General features: G+C 41.3%; 1 protein-coding gene across 1 annotated transcript in view; it reads left to right on the forward strand.

Moving 5' to 3' along the window:
• Positions 1-13,590, forward strand: part of LOC308139398 (replication protein A 70 kDa DNA-binding subunit-like) — a 49,460-nt gene extending 35,870 nt beyond the window's left edge. Inside the window, exons 14-17 of the mRNA XM_080508840.1 lie at positions 1,733-1,909; positions 2,012-2,119; positions 2,239-2,325; positions 12,889-13,590. Of these exons, the coding sequence (XP_080364966.1) occupies positions 1,733-1,909; positions 2,012-2,119; positions 2,239-2,325; positions 12,889-12,990 (474 nt within the window). The 3' untranslated portion in view covers positions 12,991-13,590. The remainder of the gene's footprint in view (positions 1-1,732; positions 1,910-2,011; positions 2,120-2,238; positions 2,326-12,888) is intronic.
• The last annotated feature ends 11,617 nt before the right edge of the window (positions 13,591-25,207 follow it).

Raw genomic sequence — 25,207 nt, forward strand, 5'->3', positions numbered from 1 at the left:
TTTAAGATTGCACTTGTTTATATCCCATTAATGTGGTGACATTTACGGTCTGTGAAAGAAGTTTATCCTTTTTTTTTTTTTGCAGTGGTAAGATGTCTTTTTTTGATCATCCAGGTTCAAAAGCAAACAAAGATGGTATTTACTCAATTTCATGTTTATTTTAAATCAGAAAATACTTTTTCGAGTGGATCTGGCTTTCATTTGATATTTAAAAAAAATGCCAAAGGGTTGTAGTGGAAATGGTGAAGCAGCCCAAGTTTCATAAATGTACTGAGAAGTCCAGTTTTTTTTTTTTTTTTTTTTGGGGTGTGTTATATTTTTGCAGAGGAGTGGTTTCACATGCCTCTTCTATTAGTGGTCAGTTTGAAATATTCGAGCATGTTATGGGGCAAATTACATATTTGGATGAGTTAAGGAGTAAATTGGTCCCCTGCTGCAGGCAGACATTAGAAAAAGAAGCCTTCTCTTCAGATATGAGCCTTCATGCAGTGTAAGAATTTGAAAATCGGGAACAATTGAGAAGTAATTGCAGCACCATTAAACTGTGTTATAAGAAGAAGAAGAAAAAGCTGAATAGTGTGTGTGTGTGTGCATTCTGCAGTGTTGGTGTACCACTGTCTTTACCCAATACAAAATTACACTATTCAACACACTTCTTTTAAAAGGGGTGCCGGTTCTGCCGGGCTGGTTCTGGTTATTTATAGATGATAATGCGATTATTTGCTGGTTCGTCGCACTTGGGATCCGACTGTGCTGCATGTGGCCCCTGAAGTAAAGTTTGAAGCCCCTGCTTTAACATGGTCATAAAGTATTGAACGACTTGTCATATCAGATATTGAACACGTAAGCTTTAAATCCATATTATAAGTTTTTTTTACTTGTAAAGGATTACATAACTTTATTTGATTATATCGCATCAAGCTGGAAGCTATAAGTTGTACTTCCACAAATTGTTGCAAGCTTGCATTTTCAATGCCAGTTACTTTCTCCTGTTTCTGGATGCAACTAAAACTATCTTGGCAACGCACTTTTATTCATTGGGATTCTGAAGCGCTGAATCAGATGTTGCCGTGAAATCCTAATGAAACAAGGCAAACTATAAGGCAGTCACCAGGGCAGCTTCAATTATCTTCATGTGTTATCATCTGCGAGCACGACGAGCAGCCACCAACGCATCCGAAGACGAGAGCGACCAGATAAACAGGGAAACTACATGATCCATAACACTGGCGCTCTGATTATTCCTCTTCCTTCCTCCTGCTGCACTTTTCCCTAATTCTGTCAATATACCACGTTTTTAGTGACCTGATTTTAAGCTTTTTTCGGGGCGATGGTAATTAGCCTCGGAATCAATGCTGCATTGTCTTCACTCCCAGCCCCAGTGGGAGTAGCTTTGCTGTTACACTTACCTTTTTTGCCAAACTCAAACCTTTAATGTGATGCTCCGGAAAGATATTCAGCCAGGATTTAGTTAAAGTGATGTGACATTGGGACAAATTGCCACTTAAAAATTCCCTACGCAACAGCAGCGAGGTGAGAAATATCCAGTGTGAATGTGTCCTCGTAATGAAATAATTCCGCTTGTTTGATTTGAAGGTTCTTTTTGTGTGTGTCTGTGTGTGGTACTTCATTTGCAGGTTGGATCGGCAAATTACTGTGAATTAACTGCGGCCTCTGTTATATCCACATTGCAGCAGTTTGATGTGTTCCCATAATATTTCTTTCTTTTCAGGCGGATTACTTCAGCTGTGTGGCGACTGTGGTTTACATGCGTAAGGAGAACTGCCTGTACCAGGCCTGCCCGACTGCAGAGTGCAACAAGAAGGTCATAGACCAACATAACGGACGCTACCGCTGCGAGAAATGCAACCGGGAGTTTCCCAACTTCAAGTACAGGCTCCTGCTTTCTGTAAGTGTACAGTACCACTCATGAGGGTTGTTGTAACGTCTGTTGTACAAGATAGAAATGACGTGAAGCCTCCTTCTCATTTGAATTTTGTCTGATTCTCAGGCCAACTTGGCCGACTTCGGGGATAACCAGTGGGTGACGTGCTTCCAGGAGACGGCTGAAGCCCTGTTAGGTCACAATGTGGAGACATTGGGGCAACTCAGAGACACAGTGAGCACAAATATTAACACATCTCTCTTTTAACTATTCACTAAAACTATTGGTGCTTTCTGTGAACTGCTTCCCCATGACTTTGTGTTTACCTTCTTTTGTCATCATGTCTCCCGAAGGATGAAGATGCATTTGATGAAGTCTTCCGGAAAGCCAGCTTCAAAACTCACATCTTTAAAAACCGAGTCAAGCTGGAGACGTACAACGTAAGTTATAATTGGGAGCAAACAAGAATCCAATACAATGCAATACAAATGACTTTGCCACGAAAAAAAATAGAGCACACTATAACGATACACAATGGTGCTCATCATTGCCCTGCAAGCGTTTTTTTTTTTTTTTTCTTTCCCCCCTCTGATCTTGCAGGGGTATTCAGCCCTCTTTGGCTGGTGCATGTCTGTCACCAGCAGCTGTCTTATCGCTGTTCTGAACAAATACACCAGCAGGCGTTTTATTCCTCCCATACGGCTGTAATAGCGCTGGAAAAATAAGCTTTCAAAATAACCAGGGGTGCAAACAAGAGGTGTTGTAAAAACAGTAAATGGTCTCATTTAGGGTCAATTTCACCATCAATCCGAAAAATGAGAGCCAGCGACAATACATATTTCTCAATTGTGTGTGTCTGTGTGGGTGTGTGAGGGTAAGTTATTGCTTATACCACGGACCATGTTTCAATTATGAAATTGGAACTGGAAGATACTTTTATTTCAACTGTTATATTATAATGGTTAAAAAAGCCAATGAAAAGCCGATTTATCCAACAAATGAAAACCATCAGTTTACATGACAACAGTACAGAGCCACTAAAAATGCTACTTTTTTTTCGCACAGCATGGCCATAGTAAATAGTTCTTCTGCACATGCACGAGTAGAACAACAATATCAACAACGTTTGCCTCGAGATTGTCACGACTCCCAGTCTATATTCTCCTGGAACTTATAGGGTTTTCTAGTTGACAGTTACCATAATAAAAAATTCAACTTGGTTGCCTGTCCAAATGAATATCTGTTTACGCTCATTGTTAATCTCCATGCTCTACACATGTCTGTGTAGAAAACAAACGGCACACGAGAGAAACTTCATCGTTTCCAGCATTTCTCCCGTTGCCGTGTAGAAACAATGTTTTAAAAAAACGTTGCTTTACAAATGTGAAACTTTTTGAAGACAATGTGTTTTCCTGCAAAAAACAGGGCCTGAAACTTGATTGTCACAGATTATCAGAAGTGCATGTAACTGTATTCCTCTGATGAAAAGGATCTAATTATTTCAATGATCACGTAAAATGTTTCACTGATATTTGGAGGAAAGAATGGGGTGGGGGGGGCCTCGTTTGGCCTACGAGCCACCAGTTGCCCACATCTGACCAACATTGTTCCAAACTGTAGACTGAGATACAAACATCATCCGCACAACAGCATCGATCTCTCCTCTACACTTGAAAAATAGATCCAAAAAATGAAAACATAACATTTATCATTTGTCGTCCACGCAGCCATGTATCATTAAAGTAGCAGTTACTCACTGGTGTTATCCAGTGATGCATAAAGTATGACCGTTACATCATGATGGCACAGGAATGGTTAAGTAGATCGCTATATAAGTAGTAGGTCTCTGGGACGGGGGAGGGGGTTTCAAAGTTGTTAGTAGCATATTTATTACGCAAAGTGGCGGATTCATATATAAAATGAGGAAAATAAATCCTGCGACAAATTGACTTTCATTGCTTTGTGTGAAGTGAAGCATCCCCTGGCGTAAAAGCACGATACAATGATGTGCATTGTCGCGCACCAGCTATGAATATGTAACGCCATTGTCACTTATCATCTCCCACTGAAGTGCGGCCCCAAGCATGTAAAGCCACAAAACAAGACAAGCAAATCCAAGGCAATCACGACACATTGTCAGTCACACAACATGAATTCAGAATCATCTCAATTAGTATCGCAGTGACAAGGGAATTGTTATATAGCCAGTGCACTTTGGATAACAGCAAACAAATACAGCTGTAGATTCATTTCTTTTAATTAGCCACTAATTAGCATTTAGCTATTGTCTGTCTCAACCTAATTAGCTTAATTATTCAGAGGCTAATTTGCTACTGGGGGCACATACCGAGAGTCTGAGGAGAATGATTGAGATGTAGGATGAGCCCTGAGCAGTCTGTGTCTTGACCTCAAGTAAACCCACGAGGGAAGCTATGCAGACTTTTTAAACTATACTTCACCCTCTTGAAATTAAAGCAACACCTTCCCACTGTGGAATTACACTAAATATTCTCTCCTGCCATCCCTTCTTGAGGCACAGGTATGCACTTTTCCTGCAGCTGCAGTCGAGTTAAACTTAGCACAGTGAAGTGGCTGCTCTTGAATGAGTGTTGCACCATCTACAACAAAAGTACAACAAGCAGAATTGACAGCAGCAGACGCCAGAGGCGGCAATTCCCATTACATTCCACAGTACAGGAATATACGACAGAACAAATAGCATTATGGTGATTTTGTTTTAATTACAGTCTTATCAGTGGCACAGATCAGAATACTGGCCTCAAGGCGGCACCATGGGAAGACTCATTAAAAACAAATACGTCATCACCTCGGGAGCGTAAATATCTATAAATAATCGTCTGAGGACTCAGACTGTCCACATTTCATGGTAATCTGAGTACAATGAAACCGAGAGCTGTCACTGTCTAGAAGCTTTGATTAAAAAAGTTTAAAAACGAAAATGGAAATATAGTAGATTTATGGCTATAGATTTGATCAGTCACTTTCATGACGGCAGCTTCAGTCCAATCCGAAAAACTGAGTATTGGGTTTGTTCTCTCAGTTTGCTGTAAGTATGCAACTTTTATTTTGCTCTCCTGAGTTCGTCGAGTTTCCAAAGTGTAAAAAGACAATAAGCACTTTGCATTAAATTCTTTGTTTGTGAGCCTGAGTTAACCTTCATACAGAATTAATAAATATATGAGCTGCACAGTGGACTAGTATTCCACGACATCAGCAGTATGTATGGTTTACATGTACAATTTGCTTGATGGCATGTCGGGCTGGATTGAAGCCTCTTGTGGGCTGGTTTTGGCCCACAGACCGTATGTTTGGCACCCCTGGTCTAAAAGATGGGGTGATTCAATTACACGGGTGGATCTAAAAAAGAAAAATTATTGTATGGGAACATTTAAATTGTGTGTATTCTAGATTGAATGCATCACATTTCTTGTTTGCTATTTTGTTCACAAAAACCTTCAGCTGAAAACACTTGACATTTCTAATACGCTGACACATCCTTTCAAGTTTAAGTACGTCTCATTAAATAACTATTTATGGCATATAAATACCACAATTCACTCTGCAATGGGTCAAGAAATCACTCATTGTCGCTCGCCACAAAGACGAGGAAGCCACAGTGGATAATTGCTGAGCGGGCTGGCAGTTCACAGAGTGCGGGATCAAAGCAGATTCATGGAGAGTTGACTGAAGGGACAAAGTGCACGGGCAAACGGGGACGAGCACAGCCCCGAGGAAAGCACTGCCGATCTCGTATTTGGCAGAGCTTCACAAGAAGTCGGAGCATGAAGAGCCACCACATACACAGGCGTGTCGAGGAAAACGAGTGACAAGTGTTGCACTCCCAGTGTCAAGCCACCCCTGAACCAGAGCCATCACGAGTATTTTGTCTGGACCCAAGAGGAGGAGAAGAGCCGGACCACTGCTCTATTCAAGTCAAAGTCGATTTTGCATTTCATTTTGGAAATAGAGGTCCCAAGGTGTGAAGGTAGAGTGTAGAGGATCAGAATCCAAGCTGATTGTGTAAAGTGTCTCGAGAGAGATGATTCCCCTGTGCCACGTCATCTGCTGCTGTCGGTCCTCTCTGTCCTTTCCAGAGTCAACGGAGCATCTACCAAGAGATTTTAAAGCACTTCATGCTTCCGTCTCCTAACAGGCTTTATGGAGATGCTGGATTTTCTTTCCACCTGCCCACCGTGCCAAAACTTCTCAGCACTGCTTTTACTGACCGTGGTATTACTCCATTCGATTGCCTGGAACAACTGGCCTGACCTGACTCCTTCAGAGAATCTGTGGGCTGTTGTCAAGAGGAAGATGAAAGTTGCCAGGGCCACAGTACAGACAAGCAGAAGGCTGCCATCAAAGCAGCCCAGGCTTTATAAGGCCTCAGCAGGTCCACAGTGTGATCACCCCCGTGCCATGCTGCAGAGAAGGAAAAGAACAAATCATTTATTGCAACTTCCATGTATTTTGAGACACGGGATTCTTGATTTTTATTTGCTGTAAATATTACGTTTTGACGGGTTTTTAGGCTTTGACTATTTCGGTTTTATGTGTAAACAATTAAGGCCCTGTTTGCACGGAAGCGTTTTCAAGTGAAGATGTAGTGTCATGACTCCCAGTCCCTATTCTCCTGGGACTTTGTCATTTTATAGTTAGCCTGTAATAACAGTGCAGACATGTGTGTAGTTTCTTTATAAAAAGGACCAACAGCACCCTTTCCGTGTAAACGGACATCATTTTTCAAAGTGTTGCCATGTGAATGTGAAACTTTTCTGAAATGTAGCCGCAAAACGATGCCTTCTCAATTTAATCAGCGCCTGTGTATTTTAGATTCATTAGACCCAAACCGAAATGTTTCCATTTATTCGCGACTATTTCATCTAACTTCACATAGCGCCAGAGCCGAGAGCCAATCTCATCTGATTTCTTTCAAATGCAGAGTTCATCCCAGACAGGTCATCAGTTAAACGGGGTCATGTGTTTGTGACTTGTGACTTTTGACATGTGATCGTCTCTGTGTTTGGATGAAATGATGAAGAAGAAAAAAAAAACATCTGTATTTGACTTTTCTTATATGATCCTAATTAACTATGTATTTATCATACACAATCTAAGACTAAAAAATGGTTACCTTTCAGTGATGCTACAGACAAAAAACCCTCACCTGTCATTGACAAATTAAAACCGATAATATTCCAATGTAAGGAGGTGAAGCGCTAAAGCACAGGCCAACACAGATGTTACTTCTTGGTGTTGATATCAAGAACACAAGCGCACCCAAGGCAAATGCACAACTACCACTACCAAAGCACCGACTGTAGGTTTTACATAAATAATTGATCATCACATTTATTGTTTTGCTGGAAGAGGCCCAAGTTGCTGTATATAGCCAGACGAAATTGATCATTTCAGCATTCAACAAAGAGATAATGAGCTCAGAACAGACGCGTGTTCCTCTATTCAGGACTTATATTCAGTGGGTGTTAGTCAAAGTTTATTGTTTTTTTTTCTTCTTCTTTTATTTTCTCAAAGCCTGCGATTCAAAAAGACGAGCAGAGAACAGAGAGTCTGTGATTCGCTTGTTCAGTTCATGTTTCCACCTCAGCCTTACTTCCTTCCTGGAGACATCTGAGCGTGACACGAGACAAAAAGATCAGACGTGGAGCACCGTGTTTTCATAAAAATAGAACAATGTAATGAAACGTCAAAGCTCAGCAAGATTAATGAAGTTGCAAAATTTGTGCTTTGTCATAGTTTATAACAGGGACACGCCGAGAGAGAACAGTCATACTTGTATCATATATTAAAGTTGTTTGGGGTTTTTTTTTGTGTATAAACTAAAAGTTTTGACTTGTTTTGGGGGTAGAGCAGGGATGACAAATTACCAGTTTCAAGGCTTAGCAAGTGCAGAGCATGCAAATTGGTAAAAGTTTGTTCTTTCACCAGCCCGTGTTACAACACAAGGCTGTGTCTCTGCAACTTGAAATTTTAGTCGTCTGTTATTGCTCCTTTCTAGATCTGTGGAAATAACAGACTGGATGAATGTATTTATTTGACTGATGCAGTAAAACCTCTGATGTAGGGACGCCCTAAAATCCAAGGGCAAGTGTCCCCTGAAGGCAGGGACAGGTCACGAGAACAAATTGTAGGACCAGTTGATTATTGAACGAACCAAACATCAAACATGTTATGGTTATTTAAAAAGCACATAACTAGTTATTGAATAAGATCTCATTTTCTTTGGGGACCACATACAGTCCAATTTCATCTTGAGTGGACCAGACTGGTGAAATATTGCTATAATAACCTTTAAATTTACGCTTGAAAGTTTTTCTTTGTTGTGGTCACAGTGTATGGAATGCAATTGTCTATATTTTTGCAAGATCAAACAGTTAGGACTGAAAATTATTACAATCTCTACATAAAGTCAATTGTAATGATACATTCTGGTGTCTAAATATGAGTGTGTTTGATCTGTGATGGACTATTGAAGGTCTAACCTGCCTTCACTTATCGTGATCGGCGTCAGCACTTTGCGATCCTGAGCTGGTTGAGGTCGTATGGAAGAGTGATGAGTGGAGGGACCAATAGTGGTGTTAAAGAAACTCCTAGGATTTCTACTGCCTGGTTGTGTAATGTTCCTTCAACCAGGCTGATTAAACAAGCTAAACTCCCAATGTTGCATTATTTCATGCATTAAAAGGTATGAAGTGACAACATGTGGCAAATAATTCACTAAGATGAAAGGGCTGCATCTGTCCCTCATGTTTTCTTCAAATCCTTCCAGTTGCACAAATTGTACCCACAATACCATAAAAATATTCAAACATATGGAAATGGATGACCAGCTGTCTTTACAATTCTGTGATTCTGAAAGGCAGCAGAACATGCACCAAAATCCTGCTGCACCAGTTTTGCTATTTGAATGCTATTTTCTTCCTATCAGGCTATGAAGAAACCTTAACTCCCCGCTGTATTACTGATGTCACGTATGAAGCCGTATAAATTAATGGCATCTGACAGTTCTGTAATAATAAGTATTAACTCCCGCAGTGCTACAGAAAAGTAACCAAACCATGAAAAGCCATGCACAAGTGTGCATATTATTTTCTTTAAACTGGGCTACAAACCATACCAACTGAAATCATACCTACATCTGGCAGTTCTTTAATGCCTGCCAGAAGGTTGCAGAGATCTGCACCAAATTAGAAAATTGCACATGTTTGTTGTTGCCCATTTCACAAATGTCACGTACATGAAGGTATAAATGGATGTTTATCTACATATGTTGTCTGTAAAAGCAGCACGAGCGTGTGAAGGCATACATTTGCACTTGTGTACAAGTGCATCTGTCTGTTTGAAGTGAATTAATTGATTTTGTTTCGGTGGACGCATCGGTGTCCAAAGGGACCGGCTTTTTAATGCCTCATATCAACAGACTGGCCATCGAGAGCCAAGAAAATGCTTCACAAAGTCACTTTACATCATCAGCTGACTGCACTCTCAGTGGGCCTCGTCAACATTCTGCTCAGGTCTTTTCGTAGATCAGCAACGTGTGAAAAATACGTGAATCAAGGTTGATCTTCCCGAGTTTCTTCTCTATAGCTGCCATCAAAAAAACATCTAGTCATGTAGTTTATGTTGCTGTATTGTAAAAGCCAGTCATACTATATGTAATTCATGTTCCAAGGATGGGTTTTTTTTTTAGGCTGCAGAAGGAACTCTGCTTACCGAGAGAAAACCAATGCACAGGGACAACATGCATATTCAGCACACAAAGCGAGACAGAGGTACTAACCACCGTACAACCATGAAACTAATTTCTCCCAGCTTTTGACCAGGTTTCATCGGGCAACAGTACTTGATGTGCGTCATTATATCACGAGTCAAAAGTATTCATCATCTCATGAACATCAGTGTCACTTACAGCCAACGTTTTGTGGCAAGCTATAAAATAGACCCCCCCCCCATGGCTCTGGAGGACTATTTATATCTTCACTATCCTCTACAGTGAGTCCTGGTTTAGAGATGTCCGAAACAGGTTAGTATCATGTTCGGGTATTAATCTGAATGACCACTGACAACCAGAATAACTTTAAGAAAAGATATATAAACAACTTTCATCCTGCCTCACCTTGAGGCGACTTATGTCTGGAGTTTCAGGTCTTTTTGAAGTGATGAAGATGACTTTTACTGACTCTATCTGTAGAATTGTATTGTTTCTCGTGCGACATTGGTATAATGTCCTTTATTGAAGACGCAGCCCCACATGTTTCTTCTGAGAAGCTTCTGTTATTTCTTTCACGACGACACAGACGCTGAGAATAACGGATGACTGTCCGTCCTCAGAGTAATTGTTTTTCTGACATGTGAGTAGAATATTAGTCGCCTCACAATAGATTAGCAAGCTATCTCTCACAGTACCGCACCATGACGAAGACATTATTTTTTAAATAAGTTGTCACCTTTTGTCAAGTTTAAACTCTTGTCACCACGGCTGTCCGTATTGTTCAATTTGCCTCCAATCCTAAGGTAGGTGCAAATTGAAAATAAGGATAGAGCTGTGGAATTGTGTATGATAATGGGCAAAATGTTCAACCAGTGGTGGCGGTGATGCAGCCTGAATTCCTAATTGATTAATGAATTGTGTCTGGATTAATACTTGTGACAGCGACTATAATGGGAATGGGGTTCTGGCTTTGTGTCTTCACGAGGAACCCACTTCATTATTTGATGGTATATAATGTGAAAAAATGTCGCAGATGGCGACCGTTTCTACAAAGTGGTGACAATGGCATGTGTGGTAGTTCATTCTGCGAGTTTCTACTCTCGCGACTCAGAGATGATTATGGAAATGATTATATATGGGAAATGACAGTCAAATGTGATGGGGAAAAGGATTATGGATGTGGAAGTCAGAGCAAAATAGTAAGACATTGATGAACAAATGTTCGGAATTCAAATGTTCCACAATTGTACTAAGATATGTACACAACTACACGCTACTGCTTCAGGGCCATATTCAGGCTTTTCTACCCTGCTCTTATTCTTGACCTTAGTGAATACACCTTCAGCTTCAAGCCTTATGTGAAGAAAGTAGTGAATCATGTAATCATGAGCCTCCAAATATATTTTTGGACGTGTCATTGTATTGGTCCTTCTGCAGCAGCTGTAGTCAACAGACACTGTGCAGTGGCCGTCCACCCCACAGTGCCTTGAGGAAAGCTTTTTCATATCTGGCACACAGATTGCCTCGTTATAGAGAGCCGTGAAAAGACTTTGGTGGTGCTATGATGTTGTAGCTTCATGTGGGGATTCATCCACGGATGGGGCTTCCCAATGAGATCGCTTCTCTAAACAATTCAATCAAGTCATTTGCACTTGAAGCCTCATCCCATTGGCTTCGTACGTTCATAATACTCTGTTGACCGGGGTTGATTGAGGGGCGAAACGTCTTCCAGGACAAATGAAAAAGTCCAGTTGACCTGATTTAATTGCTTTCGGATGCCTCCTACGTGGACAAATGAGAATATCCATAAACGGGCTCCTGTAAATGGACAGAATAGCGGATCTACTCTGAGGTTTATGTACTATTTACATGACGTCTTCAGTTGAAAACACATTATTTTCACATTTTTATTTCAGAAAGGTTTTGCGTTTACACGGCAACATTTTGAAAATGATGTAAACACTGAAAGCAGTGTAGTTTTTATGTTGGGCCACTAGTGTTTCTGGAATGAAAATCTTATAAACATTAACACGGGCATTCGTATGGACAGACAGCGCATCTGTCAACTAGAAAACTACCAAGTCCCAGGAGAATATGGACTGGGAGCCATGACACTCTGGAGGCCACCATTGTTGTTACTGTCCATCGACTGAGCATGAGCAGAAAAAAAACTATTTAGTTTGGCCGTGGTGCACAAGCGCAGTAGCAGCGTTTCCATCATCTCCACAGCGATGGAGTATTTTCACAAAGTTGTGTTTTCCCCCATTGACATGGAGATGGATTTGGTGAACAAGTGTTTAGCCTCTTATCGAAAAACATCAGCGTTCTCATCATGCTTTTGCTCACATTTTGAGTTGGAAAATGTCACTTTCTGCTTCCACGCTCTGCCTTCCCCACAAATAGTATCTGTCACAGGGGCGTTGACAGTCCCTGAGTTGACGGCGACCTTTGACCTGAGAAGGGTCACAACCGAATAAGTCCAGTTTGGTGAGAAACTCCCAGGTGTGCAGTGTGCTCTGAGTTCTTGGTTTATTTCCAAGTCATATAAGTTTGATCAATACGACTGTCCTCCAGTGGATTTTTTATAAAAAAAATGTTTGTAGTGTTTGATTCTTTATTTCATCATGTTTGTGTATTTGTAGCTGTGCCTTAATAAATAACCAAAGCTGTTTCAAGATTTCTTCATTTCACATCGTTATAACAGAGAACAACAACAACATTGTTTTCATTAACTAAATTTGTATTGTGTATAATTTGTATATTTGAGTACTAAGCAACGCAAATAAACACGTGAAATACCTAATTATGCTAAAGTTCTGGCCCAAACGAGAAAAAGGCTCACGCTCACCAAAGAAACAGTGAAATCGACTCGACTCATAGCTGTTTCAATATTTTTCTTTCTTTGATTAGCACAAGTGCAAAATTAAACAAAAACAAGGGTTTGCTTTGACTCATGAAGGTTTTGTTAAATGTCATTCTGGAGCAGTAATTTGTTGTCGGTCGGCATCAGATAAGTTTAGAACGCCGTGGTAATCTATTACTTTTTATGCATGCAGATGACGTATATACTTGCACCCTGACCTCAACCACGGTTTGAATCCCTGTCAGAAATGCAGATTATTTCATTTCCATTCGTTTATGTTGAATTGTTGGATTTTGGTTTGTTTTTGGTTGTTTAGAAAAAAAAAAATTAAAAAAATTGAATCTACTGGACATGGCTGCTTTCAACTCTTCATATCTCTTCCCTCCTCAGGACGAGACTCGGGTGAAGGTCACCGTCATGGAGGTCCTGCCCGTCGACCACAGGGACTACAGCAGGCAGCTCCTCCGCAACATCTACAAGTTGGCGAGCTGAACTCGGTCCCGGCCGTTACAGAGCCACCCGGTGATTCAACACGTCTCCAGCTGGCGTCTGACTGTTGTCCGACTTTGTCCACCGACGAGATAACGGCGTATCAGAGTGAGGCAGCGGAGAGGTGGCGTGTGACTCATTTGGATAAATGGCAACAAAACAAAAGGCTGATATTTAGTTGTTCACAGACGCGCCTGCGAAACACCAGAGAAACTGTGGACGTGTCTGTTAGCTTTAGTTTAATGCCTTTTTAGTAGTTTTTAGATTTTAACAATGTGTGGATGTTATTGATGAAGCTTTTTATTGGATGTATACATTTTCACTGAGCGTTTCCTTTGTTCTTTTTCAAGTGATTCATCTTTTCTCTAATGGGGATGCTCATTGTTTCAGTGAGATGCGCATGAGTCACATTTATTTAAACTCCTTTGTCTCTTCTTAAAAAGCGAAGGTGTGGCAGTCGTGTGTGGGAGATAATCATGTTTAAACTGGATTCACAACGTCCGCTTTTTGAAAGATTTACATTGTGCGAGTAAATATTCAAGTGTTTGGTTTGCTGTCTGTGCTTCTCCAAAACGTCAAACAAGAAAACAGTGATTAAAAGGACATGGGGATAAAAGCAAAGTGTTTGTCTTTATTGTTGTTTTAACACGATACCTGGAGGACCAGAGGAGAGTCTTTGGAAAAAAAATATAAAAGCATCGTAAAAGGAGACCTTAGGAGGCATTAAAAACAATTTAGTTGTCTAATTGTAGACTGTTGGGAGACATTTCACAAGTACGCCTACCAGCAGCGTTTGGAAACTTTCTTGGAGACGCACACCAGCTATTCTTTGTACATTACTGAGTTGAAAAGAAGTGGTTCTGCTCTGCTGGTTGCTTTTCTTTTGTTATTCACCCTACGAAGTGAATGGTGCACTAATCTGGACACTTTTTTTCTTTTCTTTTTTCTTTATTTCAAGGCTCTGCTTGACTGTGCACATGTGGCAGCTCCTTTTGTAGTACTCCATTAGACCTTTATTAAGTTCTGTCAAAATGAACACCAGTACTAACTCCTACCGCTGTAAGACTTTATGAAACTCGGATATGAGACACTGATTTGCAACCGGAATTTGTTTGGAGAGTCTGGGGACTGATGGGACGTGTAAATGTTCTTGAATGTATTGCATTCATCAAATATTCTTTTGTGTATAGTCTGCATTCATCCTACGAGCTAAAGCAGGCGTGTTAAACATAAAGCCTATGGGCCGAAACCGGCTCACAAGAGGGACAATCAGGCCCACAGAACCACCAAGCAAATTGTAAAATTGATTTATGGAATTTGGATGATATTCATTGTATTTTGCACCAGAAGTTTTCATTCAAATTGGCTATATGTTAATATTGTATTCATTTTTGGTAGTAATTGTTTGCCTTTTGTGAAAATATAGACGTTTTCATTGCGTATATTCTGCGCCACAACAAAGAAAAGTTTAAAGGTTATTATGCCACTGTTTTCTCATTGTGGACCACTCCGGATGATATTGGGTTGTACGCGGGCCCCTGAACTAAACTCTTGACATCCTTGATCTAAAGCAATAGAAGAAAATAGACGTGCACATCGTTGTTGGCTGGGATTTTGTGTACTCTATGTACTTTCTGTGGCATATGCATGATCATCCTTGGTGTGCCAGGATTTTCTCTGTGTGATGGATGGACGGAATTGTTGGTGTGACTCTAAAAGTTAAGTTATACCAGTGTGAGTAGATGAATGAAAGTTGCTTTAGCTAAATACCATCTGTGAAAGGTTACTTTCAATTGGCCAAATGGATACGATTATGGTCCAGCCATTATATCTCTGGTTTCCATTATTTGAAGTGACTTTAGTCAAACCTGAAGCCCTTGTTACTGGCTGTATGCAATGAGCGTGATGATGATCAATATGATAATCATTTCTTGATTGGGATAACATAAAAACTACCTGTAAAAACACATTCTGGTTATTAAAATGTGGTTTAATCTTGCTGCTGATTGCCTTGAGGACATCCGGATTTCAACTGGGGCAGTTTAATGACCTGGCGTAAAGTTTTTCAGCAATGTTTTACTACAGTTTAAGCCCCGTATATATGACAATGTTTCACATGACAACATCTAATCCGTTTTAAAGAAAAAGACTGCATTTACACTGCAGCAGCAGAGACAATGATGTAATTCGTATGCCCGGCCTCGGGAGGGTGCTGTTTCTTGATTTTCTAATGAAACTACACAGACGTGTGTGGAGAAGAATACGCTATTAACCTGAAGAAAATGGAGAGAAGCTGACATCCATATGGACTGATGACGCATCGGATGCTACCAGGGGTGAGTCTCAACTATAAAACTACTGATATGGATGATAAAACTAGAACACGGACCACGAGTCATACCACTACGGGGCCGACATGTTTGTTTAAATAAGTGCACGAGCAGAAGGAAGCAGAAGGAAGGGGGAGAGATGTGCGCATGCGCAGTGACAGTACTTATCCTCCGGCAGTCTGCAGGGAGGAATCTTTCAACCTTGGGAGCCAGTATGTAAACTTTGAGGCTACAGTGGATCCGCACCAGGGCCGCCCCTGGCCAAGTGGGGGCCCTAAGCAGGATTTTATTTTGGGGGCCCCCTTCCAATAACATAATAATAATAATAATAATAATGATAATAATAATAATATTAAATTACAATTACTAACGAATCAAATGAACAGCCTCTATCAACAGTGGAACAAGAACTTTACAGATGCACATGTCTGAAAAAACTTTGTGGCATAAACAGTTTATGCCACAAAGTTTTTCTTTTATATTTCAACAACATCCCCACCTTCAAGTGAAGCACGGGCCTCTTCTTGTTTGGACTTTTTCTTTCTTTTGCTAGCTCCCGAATCGTATTGACGTTTGGAAGCCATCACTCTCTCTCTACTCTCTCTCTCTCTTTCTCTCTCTCTCTCTACTCTCCACCTGGAAACAACTGCCTGCCGGCCCATCTGACCGCTGATTGGTCAGATGGTGATGCGTCGCGCTTTCAATCTTTGCGTCTCTTTTTTTCTCTCTCTCTCTCTCCTGCCTCGGGCTGACTTGGTGGCGGTGCTCTACGCGCCTTTCGGCAAAATGCACGCGCATCCTTTGCGCATTTGCAGAGAATGATGATACTGTATTGATCCCGAGGGAAATTCAATTCACTTTCGCAAAATGGGGGCCCCCCATGGATCGCGGGGCCCTACGCACAGCGCGTGTTCTGCGTGTAGGGAGGGGCGGGCCTGATCCGCACACTGGTGCCGTGTAAACGGACCCCCCCCCCCCCCCCAAAAGTGAAGAAAGTTTTGCAGAGACACTTGTATACGTTGTTGTGTAAACAGAGCCTTAATCTATCAGTTAATGAAAAGCTTTCTGTTTCAGGATGGACACCATGGACAAAGAGTATACTTAGCTGACTCGTACGACCACGACTGAAAGAAAAACACTTCAGGTAAATTAACACCGCATTTATTAATTAAACCCACACAAACCTAATAAGACATTAATTAGTCACGGGGTTTGTCCTCAGATGAGTCACATGCATGAAAAAGTGTCTGCGTATTGTAGTTAAGTGGTACAGCAAGACAAACGAGACCAAACCCAGCAGACGTCTCAGCAGGAGGGAAGTAGAGCAAACAACTGGCTCACGCAGGGTTTTTAAAGGACTTCTAGTACTGTTCACTCAAGTGTTGCCGGTCCTGCTGAAGAGCAGCGTTTTCATTCTGGCAACGTGTCGATTGATCAGCTAACTTCATCAAATGCCTATCTTGTTCCATTTTTAATGATTGATAATGGAATTTCCAAACGTTCCCCAGTTGTTGGCACCCATTCTTCAGTAGAATTTGTTTGATTTTGCAAGAATATAGACATGTTCTTTTTGTATAGCCCAGCCAGGGTTCAAACCTTTGTGTTCTTGATCTAACGTGACAGTCTTATCCACTGTAACTGTTCGCTGTTGTGATTGTCCATCACTGTCGTCGTAATTTCTGAAGACGTAATGTACAAAGACGAAGCCACAACTGGAGAAAGTACAACATTATATGAAGTAGAATCCGATATAATTTTTGGGGGGGGGATTTTAAATGGTATGAGCTGGAAATAAGTCATTTTTCTTGCGTTGGCCCCCAAAATACACGTTTTTGTTTTTTGGTATCCTGTAGAAATGTTATTCAAGAAGCACACATGTTACCATGCTCAAAAGTGATCTCCAAGTTAAATATCTCTCTCAGCAATGCAGACGGCACTTTGTTTACTGTAGATTTGCACACAGACACAAAAACCGGGGGGATTGCCTCAGTGACATGTCTCCGCTGAGGTGTGGCTCAAGGGCGTGACACTGATTTATGTTGGCAGCGAGCTGCCTGCTCCTCCGACTGTGGGCACCATCAGCACCATCTCCTGCCTGCTGCCTGCTGCCTGCTCCGCCGCGTGTGCAGGGGCTCGGGAGATTAAGCATGCACACGCTGATCTTTTATCCCGGCGTCACCTTTTCCTCCGCTCGTCACTTTATCTCCACTCGTCTTTTCTTGTTTTTGTTCAGCATTCCGAGGAAGCAGCATCTAACCGGGAGGGTTTTAAGAGGTCAGATTTAGCGTCAATGCGATGTGCTGCTTGATGAGCAAGCCAATCGGTTCATTTTAGTTCAGAATGTTGTTTACAAAGTCAAATTTAAAACTTAAAAAAAAAAAAAGAGAAAAGAAATGTGCTGAAACAAGTAGGTGCGGTGAGTGTAAGTCTCTGCTCTGCTCAGTAAATCTACATCGAGTCTGTGAGATCAGAAAGCTATTTCCAACTTAAAGCCTTTTCTGGTGATTGAGACTTAAGATGGAGACGCGTCACTATGCAGCTGCAGCGAGCCCCGCGGCGCCGAGGGACAGAGGAGGACACGGGGATAGAGATTAGGAGAAATTCTCTTTCTAAAAAATTTTATTATTACTATCCTTCGAGAACTTTTATCTGAGCGTGGCGTGTGAAGCCGTGGTGAACCCGACTGTGGCTGAGGCCGCCATATCTTCGCTCTGGGAGCGCGGGAGCCTCAGTCTTGGTGAATAAGCAGTTTGTCTCTATCTGCAAAACGTGTGCAAAGGCTACAAGGACAGCAAATGGAAATGAGCTGCTGGTTATCACAGAGGTCGCAGTGCTGATCACAGTCTATCTGTCCCCTGCCCGGCGTTAAAACACGCCGCGCCTCAGTCCAGCAGGGATGTCTGTGTGCGAGTGTGTGGAGGGAGACAGACACTATACAAGGGACTGGAGTTTAATAAAACCACAGCTTCAAACAGCCACATGTAGGCCTATTATAGCTGGGACAAATAGAGTAATTGATTGGTTGAAGGAGGATTTTTATTACCCAGAGCAATAAAAAAAAGTAATCAAGGTTAAAGATCAGCATTTTTTTTTTTTTACCATATTGCCTGTGACCATAAAGAAGTGTGCCCATCCAACAGGGACTTCCTCTGTACAAAGTCACTCTTAACTGAATCAGAGGCAACAATTGCTGTGACGTACTTCAACACACGACAACAATGTGCAACATCTGTGGCTGCCTTCAGGAAATTAATAAATGGAAAATATTGAATGGCGGAGCTCTTCTAGAGTGGTCCAATATTTTGATTTCTTGGTAATCTATAATTTAATGTTGCTTTTGCTATGATTTTCTCTGTGGTTTAGTGAGAGGATGTTTGTGAAATCTCCGACGCCGTCAGGAAATAATCTCACATCGCGAAACTGTGACAACAGCCGCCAGCGAACCGCTCACTGTATGACATAAGACCACAGGTTTTTAAGCCAATAAATCCCCACAATAGTCCGAAATCAGACCTTGTAGAACCACCTTAACTCTAGTTAACACAAAAATACTTAGAAATTAAATTACAATTTTTTCAACCCAATGACGTCATTTTTGACTTTGTGAAGTCAACAGATAACAGAATTATGATATACAGTATTACATAGGCTCTGGAAGTATTTAACTGACCAAATAACTGTACATGCTTGTTTTGCCTTATCTTTTTCACCTTTGAGTCCTGCCATATAACATGATGTGGTTTTACTGAAAGGACATGAGTCTAAACATGACTCACTAAATTGAAGTGGAGTCATAATTCATGCTGAGTTCATCAGTCAGATAGTAAGTCAACTAAAGACCCAGAGAGCTGCTTTTGTTTTATTTTAGAAGTTTTTTTTTCATGATTTTGGCAAATTATAGAAGAATGTACAGAGACTAGCAGATGAGCTGTTGACTTTGAGTCAATATATTCCTTTTTACCCAGCAATGCTAAAAATAACCCAAAAATGAGATATGAAATATGCTTTACCGTTCGGTCAAGACCAAAACATACTTGTTAGTGGAACACCTGCCCATACACTGAGACACTGGTTTACGTTTCGATTCAGAATCGGGGTGAATTTTGAATTTTGGGCTCTTCATGCCGCTTTGAGCTGAATCAAAGTGAGTCAAGCAGAAGAAGATGAAGAGTTCACCGTTAATGCGTCTCCAGTTAGAGGTGGGTATTTTTGATTGAATATAGATCCACAACAAGCCTTTTTACATGTGACATTACGGTTGCGTTTACTTTCAATGCAAATGATATTTCAGCTGATTTTACGAGCTACAGGGTTAGCTACAAGATTTGTACGACAAATCCATTTTCATTTGAGGTTCCAGTTTCTCCGAGTTCTCATTTGCACTTGTCCTTTCATGTGTATATCTGATGCACCTGAGACTGTTTCATCCACACCAGAAATAGAAAACAAACCACTGCTGCAGCTTATTCTGCACACATGTATTTATAAAGCATCATATATATATATATATATATATATATACAGTATATAAATACATAATTTGAATGAATGTTAGCTAGATGGAAATCGAGTATATGAAAGGAACCTAGCAGGTGTCCCGCTGAGCGCCACTGTGACAATGGAGAGAAAGTTTTATTAGGAGCAACATAAACCAGACCAGGGTGAGTAAAGGTTAGATAAGCAGCAGTCCTTGTTAAGATGTAGACGCAATCAAAAATAATAAGAATACTTACTACAGGAACAATAGCAATATTAAGAGCAGCAGTAAACGCTCAGCAGGTTGTTTGGGCCTGCAGCCATCTAAACATACACAGAGACCTGCAGAGTGACAGTGAGCGAACTGAACCACAGCCATACAATCACACACACACTTGAATGGATAATGTTCATGCAGAACAAAAGCTCTGTGTGCCATCTGTCAGGAGCACGAAACAAAGACGGAATAAATGTGCATTAAAATAGTGATACGCACTAAATAACAACCGCGTCTTCTAATCAGATCCCTGATGGTGGTTTGGTTCACGGCCCTCCACGAAGCAACGTGGAACAAATCCCTGAAAGACTTTTCGTTATTGAGACTGACTGACAGTAAACAGCTGCTGAGGTTGAAGGTTAATGTCAAAACTTTTTTCTGTCTCTTTTGACCACAACAAAACTCTAGCGCACATTCACAGGCTGTAGTTTGGTTCTTCTCAGGGCCACAGTTGAATCAAGGAGACTTCATTCAAATTCTCCACACATTAACATCCAACTGTTGCATGTGGTTCCCTTCATGTTTCTCTCTCCCGTCGTCTCCTCTCCGTCCACTTTACTGGATGTTTCTGTTCATGGAGCTGAAACCCTCACATCTGTGCTTCTCAAAGGTTTCTTCATGTTGAAAGGGAGTTTTTCCTGTCCATCATTGAATCGGCTCACTTATGTTGGCGAGTGCTTTTTTTCTCCTTATATTCATTTGAATGTTAAATGTTGTTGTTGCTGTATGCATGAAATTCAGTTCAAATGAATTGTAAGATATATCTTAACAGTGTAGGCCAGGCATCTGCAACCATTTATCACCAAAAGAGTTATTTTTATAGTTCGCTGCCAAATCAAATAAAGTTTCACATATAGTTTTCGGTCTTATGTTGCATTTACAAAATTGCACTTATAATTTAGGATGATTAACATTTCTTTACATTTTTAGCTATTTTTATATCTGATCTAATGGTTTCATCCTTATTTTCTGGCATTTTTTAACTATTTTGACAAATTGTTTATATTTTTTGGGCTCTTTTATAAAGAATTTTACATGCTACCACTCCCCTGCCTATTTTTGAGCTTATATTCTCTTAGAAATTCTAGTCATTTTACATTTTATTTTCCCCCAATTTCTTGTGATTTTAGTTGTTGTTCCTCATTTTATTCATGCCAACTTTCAAAGCCCTTTTCAGGCACGAGATAAGAGTCCTTTTAAAAATGACTCTAATGTGTAAATAGAAACAAGATCAAATATTCATTTTAGGTCTAATATAGTGAAAGCTTTAGGGAGCCACTGCAGAGGCACTAATGAGCCACATGTGGCTCCAGAGCCGTGGGTTGTAGACCATCTCGGCTTTTCAGCTTCCTACCAATACCAGATATGTACAATTTTCCACATGAATTGTAGGTGATAAAAGCTGTGATTCTATAAAATAGCTTCATTTTAAATCATGCCAACTTCCTATTAATATTAGATACAACCCAATATATTATGTATCAATTATTTTGTATGTAAATTATGCAAAATAAATGTCATATTAATGATTTCCTTGTTGAAACCACAATGCTGTTTGTTGATCAATCTTATACTGATGAAAAGAAACATGCTGGATGAATGGCAGAGTATTAACAAATCTCTCAGAATATACAGTGTTTTTTTTTTTTTTTGCTGGCGGCACCCAGAAAAGGCCCTAAAGACAATTTATGGAGATAAAATATCTAACTTTCGAATGTGACCGGAGCTGCTGCAGTCAGAGGCCCACTTTACAGAAGCTGTTTCAACAGACCATTTAACTGACGCAGTGAGCAATTTTACAGGTGTTTGGACAAAGCGTGCTACTTAATGTGCTGCATTCGCACCTTTTTCAGCATCTGGAGCGATTCACTCGTGGCCATGCATTTCCAGTTGGGCCAACATTTATGATGTTTTCGGAGAAATAGCTGCCCGTTGGCGGAAACAGCAGAGCTGCACATTCGCGAGCTAATCACACTGTCATCTGGTACAAAATGTGCAGCGCTTTAGAGATGCACGACGTACATGTCCTCAAAAAGGAAACAAAGACACTTCCAAGTGAACGATAAATATATTTACTGACTCATCGACTGGGCAGAAAGACGTGGTGGGAAAGAAAGCAAAAATCCTAAATTAAGCTTCGGGGATTGTTGCTTTGTCTTGAACTACGGGTGCAGGCTGCCGCATCTCTTATTGCATTGTGTTTTGTTGTTTTTATGTCTGTATGAAACAAATATGTCAACATAAAAGTGCTTGCAGGGGTTCACAATCTGTGGTGCACAGCATCTCGTCCACTATCTACATGTTGTGCTTTGATGAGCGCAATTGGAACAAAATAAATAAAAATAAATAAAACTAATCCACAACATGCATCCACTGGCAGGAAGAAGAAATGTTCCCCCAAAAAGCTCAGTGAGGCCTGTGCGTGTCGCTGTGCCAGCTCAGTCCCTGCAGATCGTAGGGAACGTTTCAATAGATGGTTTGACTGCCTGTTTCTGTTTGAGGATTTCACTGTTATCAAGGACACTTCATGCTCACGAGGGTATTTATAGGCTCTGTTTTCTCCCTCACTGTGTGCCTATGCATGAATGTATGTATGATCTCCATTAAGTCAAAAAAAAAAAAAAAAAAAAAGTGCTCCAGAGGCAACAGCTCAGGTCCCCTCTTGTCTTTCATGGCACTCGTTCTCTGTAGGAAGCTCTGCTAACTTCTCTCTGTTTTCGGAGGCCATCACCTCCCTTCATGCCTCCTTCAGCTCTTTACATAAACTACCCGTTCCCCCTTACAGCGCCTCACTCATTCCGTTATTCTCATTTGTCTCCTGTCCACCTACAGGATCAGTTTTTTTCACTCTCTCTCTCTCTCCACAGAATCATCATAATTTCTCTCTGAGCTCCTCATCGATTTCTGTTTCCACCCTGCGCTGCCTCTCATCAACTCTTGTCTTTGTTTCTCTCCTACTCACCACAAGTTACATGAACCTTCTCTCTCTCTCTCTCTCTCTCTCTCTCTGTCTCTCTCTCTCTCTCTCTCTCTCTCTCTCTCTCTCTCTCTCTCTCTCTCTCTATCATAAGCAGATCTTGCCTGGAGGCAATGTTTTTTCTTCTGCTCTGTGAGGAGCCAGAGGCCACGCCGGCACCAAGGCCAGCATGCGCCGTGCTTTCTACGTGTCCATACTTATGCATGATAACCCCTCAGAGATCGGGGGGTTTTTAAATTACCTATGTGAACCAGTTCAAGCGGATTGTGATCGCCATGAATTTAGGCATTTGATGGATTTTAACTTGAAACGACACTGTCAAGTTGCATGCCAGAAATGAGGTGGGCTCAGAAATCAAGAATAGCAAAAGGGAAGACCCAAATCCATTAAATGACATTGAATTGAAATGAAATGTGACAGTGATATTGTGAGATGATCCACCTTTCCACTACCAACATGTATTATGCAGTGGGAGACCATCAAGGCCTTCTCAGCTGAATCACAGATTGATGTTAATGATAGTTTGGCCATGAATAATTAGTAATATATTGTTTATGTAATGAAACCACACACACAGACCTGCAGAGAACAATCCCCTGTAAACATTAACAACGGGAGAACACGGACATTCTCGTGCACTGATTCCCACAGGTGAGTCGCACAACATTTTTATTTGGGTCGCCAAATAAATTTACAATATCACTTCATCTTTTAAGATTTGTATTTGCAGTACACATTTGAGCCACATGGGGCGCCATAACTTTACCACACTCCTGGTTTCCGCTCTAACGGTTGAGTCATTGTGAGACTGAAGTTAGAAACAAGAAATGGATGCTTGGCAAATTAAAAAGAAAGAACCAGCTAAAAAACAGAACGCCGCTAATGCTCGCCAACCTGCCACCTGAGAAGGAAGCCAGCATGCGAGTGGGCGTGAACCAGCCCCTGCTTTGCAAAGAGTATCCAAAGACCCAGTGAAAGAGCAGACGCCAGCTTATGTGAAATACAGCTAATGGTCACATTAAAGCCGCTGATGACGGCGCGAGTGGAAGGATCGACGCAGGTGACGAGCCTCCAACTAAAAAAAGAAAGTCAGGGGCGAGGCCATACAAAGACTATTTTTTTAAACTGTGGTTTTATTAATTGTTCCAATCCCAACCAAGAACTTCGACCCATGTGTGTCATCTGCAGTGGAAAAACCTGCAAATAAGAGTTTGTAGCTGACTAAGCTAAAAAGACATTTGAAACATTGCACCGCGAGTTGGGAAATAAACCACTGGATTTCTTTAAAAGGAAGATCAAATCATTGGCTGAAGTTCTTCGTAGAAGTGTGACATTAAACGACAAAGCCCAGCTTGCCTCAGACAAGGCTTCTTACCGTGGAGCCACAGAGCAACAGCCCCACACTGTTACGGAGGAATTGATCCTGCCTGCCGCAATAGACATGGTTAGCACAGTCATTGACGAAAAGTCAGTGGAAAAATTAAAATGTATCCCACTGAGTAACAACACTGTTTCCCGAAGAATTCATGATATTTCAGACGACCTGGAGGAGCAGCTTATTTCAAGACTAAAGACAGCTGGAGATTTCTCCATCCAGCTCCATGGGAGCACTGATGTGTCGGATTCAGCAACTTTGTTGGTTTACGTACGGTGTGTGTGGGAGAAGGAATTGGTGGAGGACTTGTTATGTTGCTTGGCAATTCCTCCTGGAACGACAGGTGAAGGTATATTTAATGTGTTGGATAACTACTTGGTTACAAGGTGCAGACGAGCCCGGAGCAATTGTAAAGGCATGACAAGTGACGGGGCTGCGAATCTGACGGGCAGAACCAACAACAGGGTTGTGAAGAGAATCACAGAAGCAGCTGGGACGGAAATCATGTGGAATCATTGTTTCATTCATCGACAGGCGCCGGCATGCAAAGGAATACCTGGAGCACTGAAAGAAGTCATCCCAGTGGTTGAAGGCAGCGCACTCAACAAGCAGCTTTTTGATCAGCTGTGCGCTGACATGGGGGCGGAGCAGACACAAGTGCGCTGGCTCTCCAAAGGCAGAGTTTATAAACTGAGAAATGAAATCCATGCTTTCCTCCTTGAGAAGAAGATCCCCCCCCCCCCCCCTCCCCCGTTGCGGATCTGTTCACTGATGAATGGCTTCTC

This window comes from Blennius ocellaris, assembly GCF_963422515.1.
Source record: "Blennius ocellaris genome assembly, chromosome: 14".
In the NCBI taxonomy this organism is placed as follows: Eukaryota; Metazoa; Chordata; class Actinopteri; order Blenniiformes; family Blenniidae; genus Blennius; species Blennius ocellaris.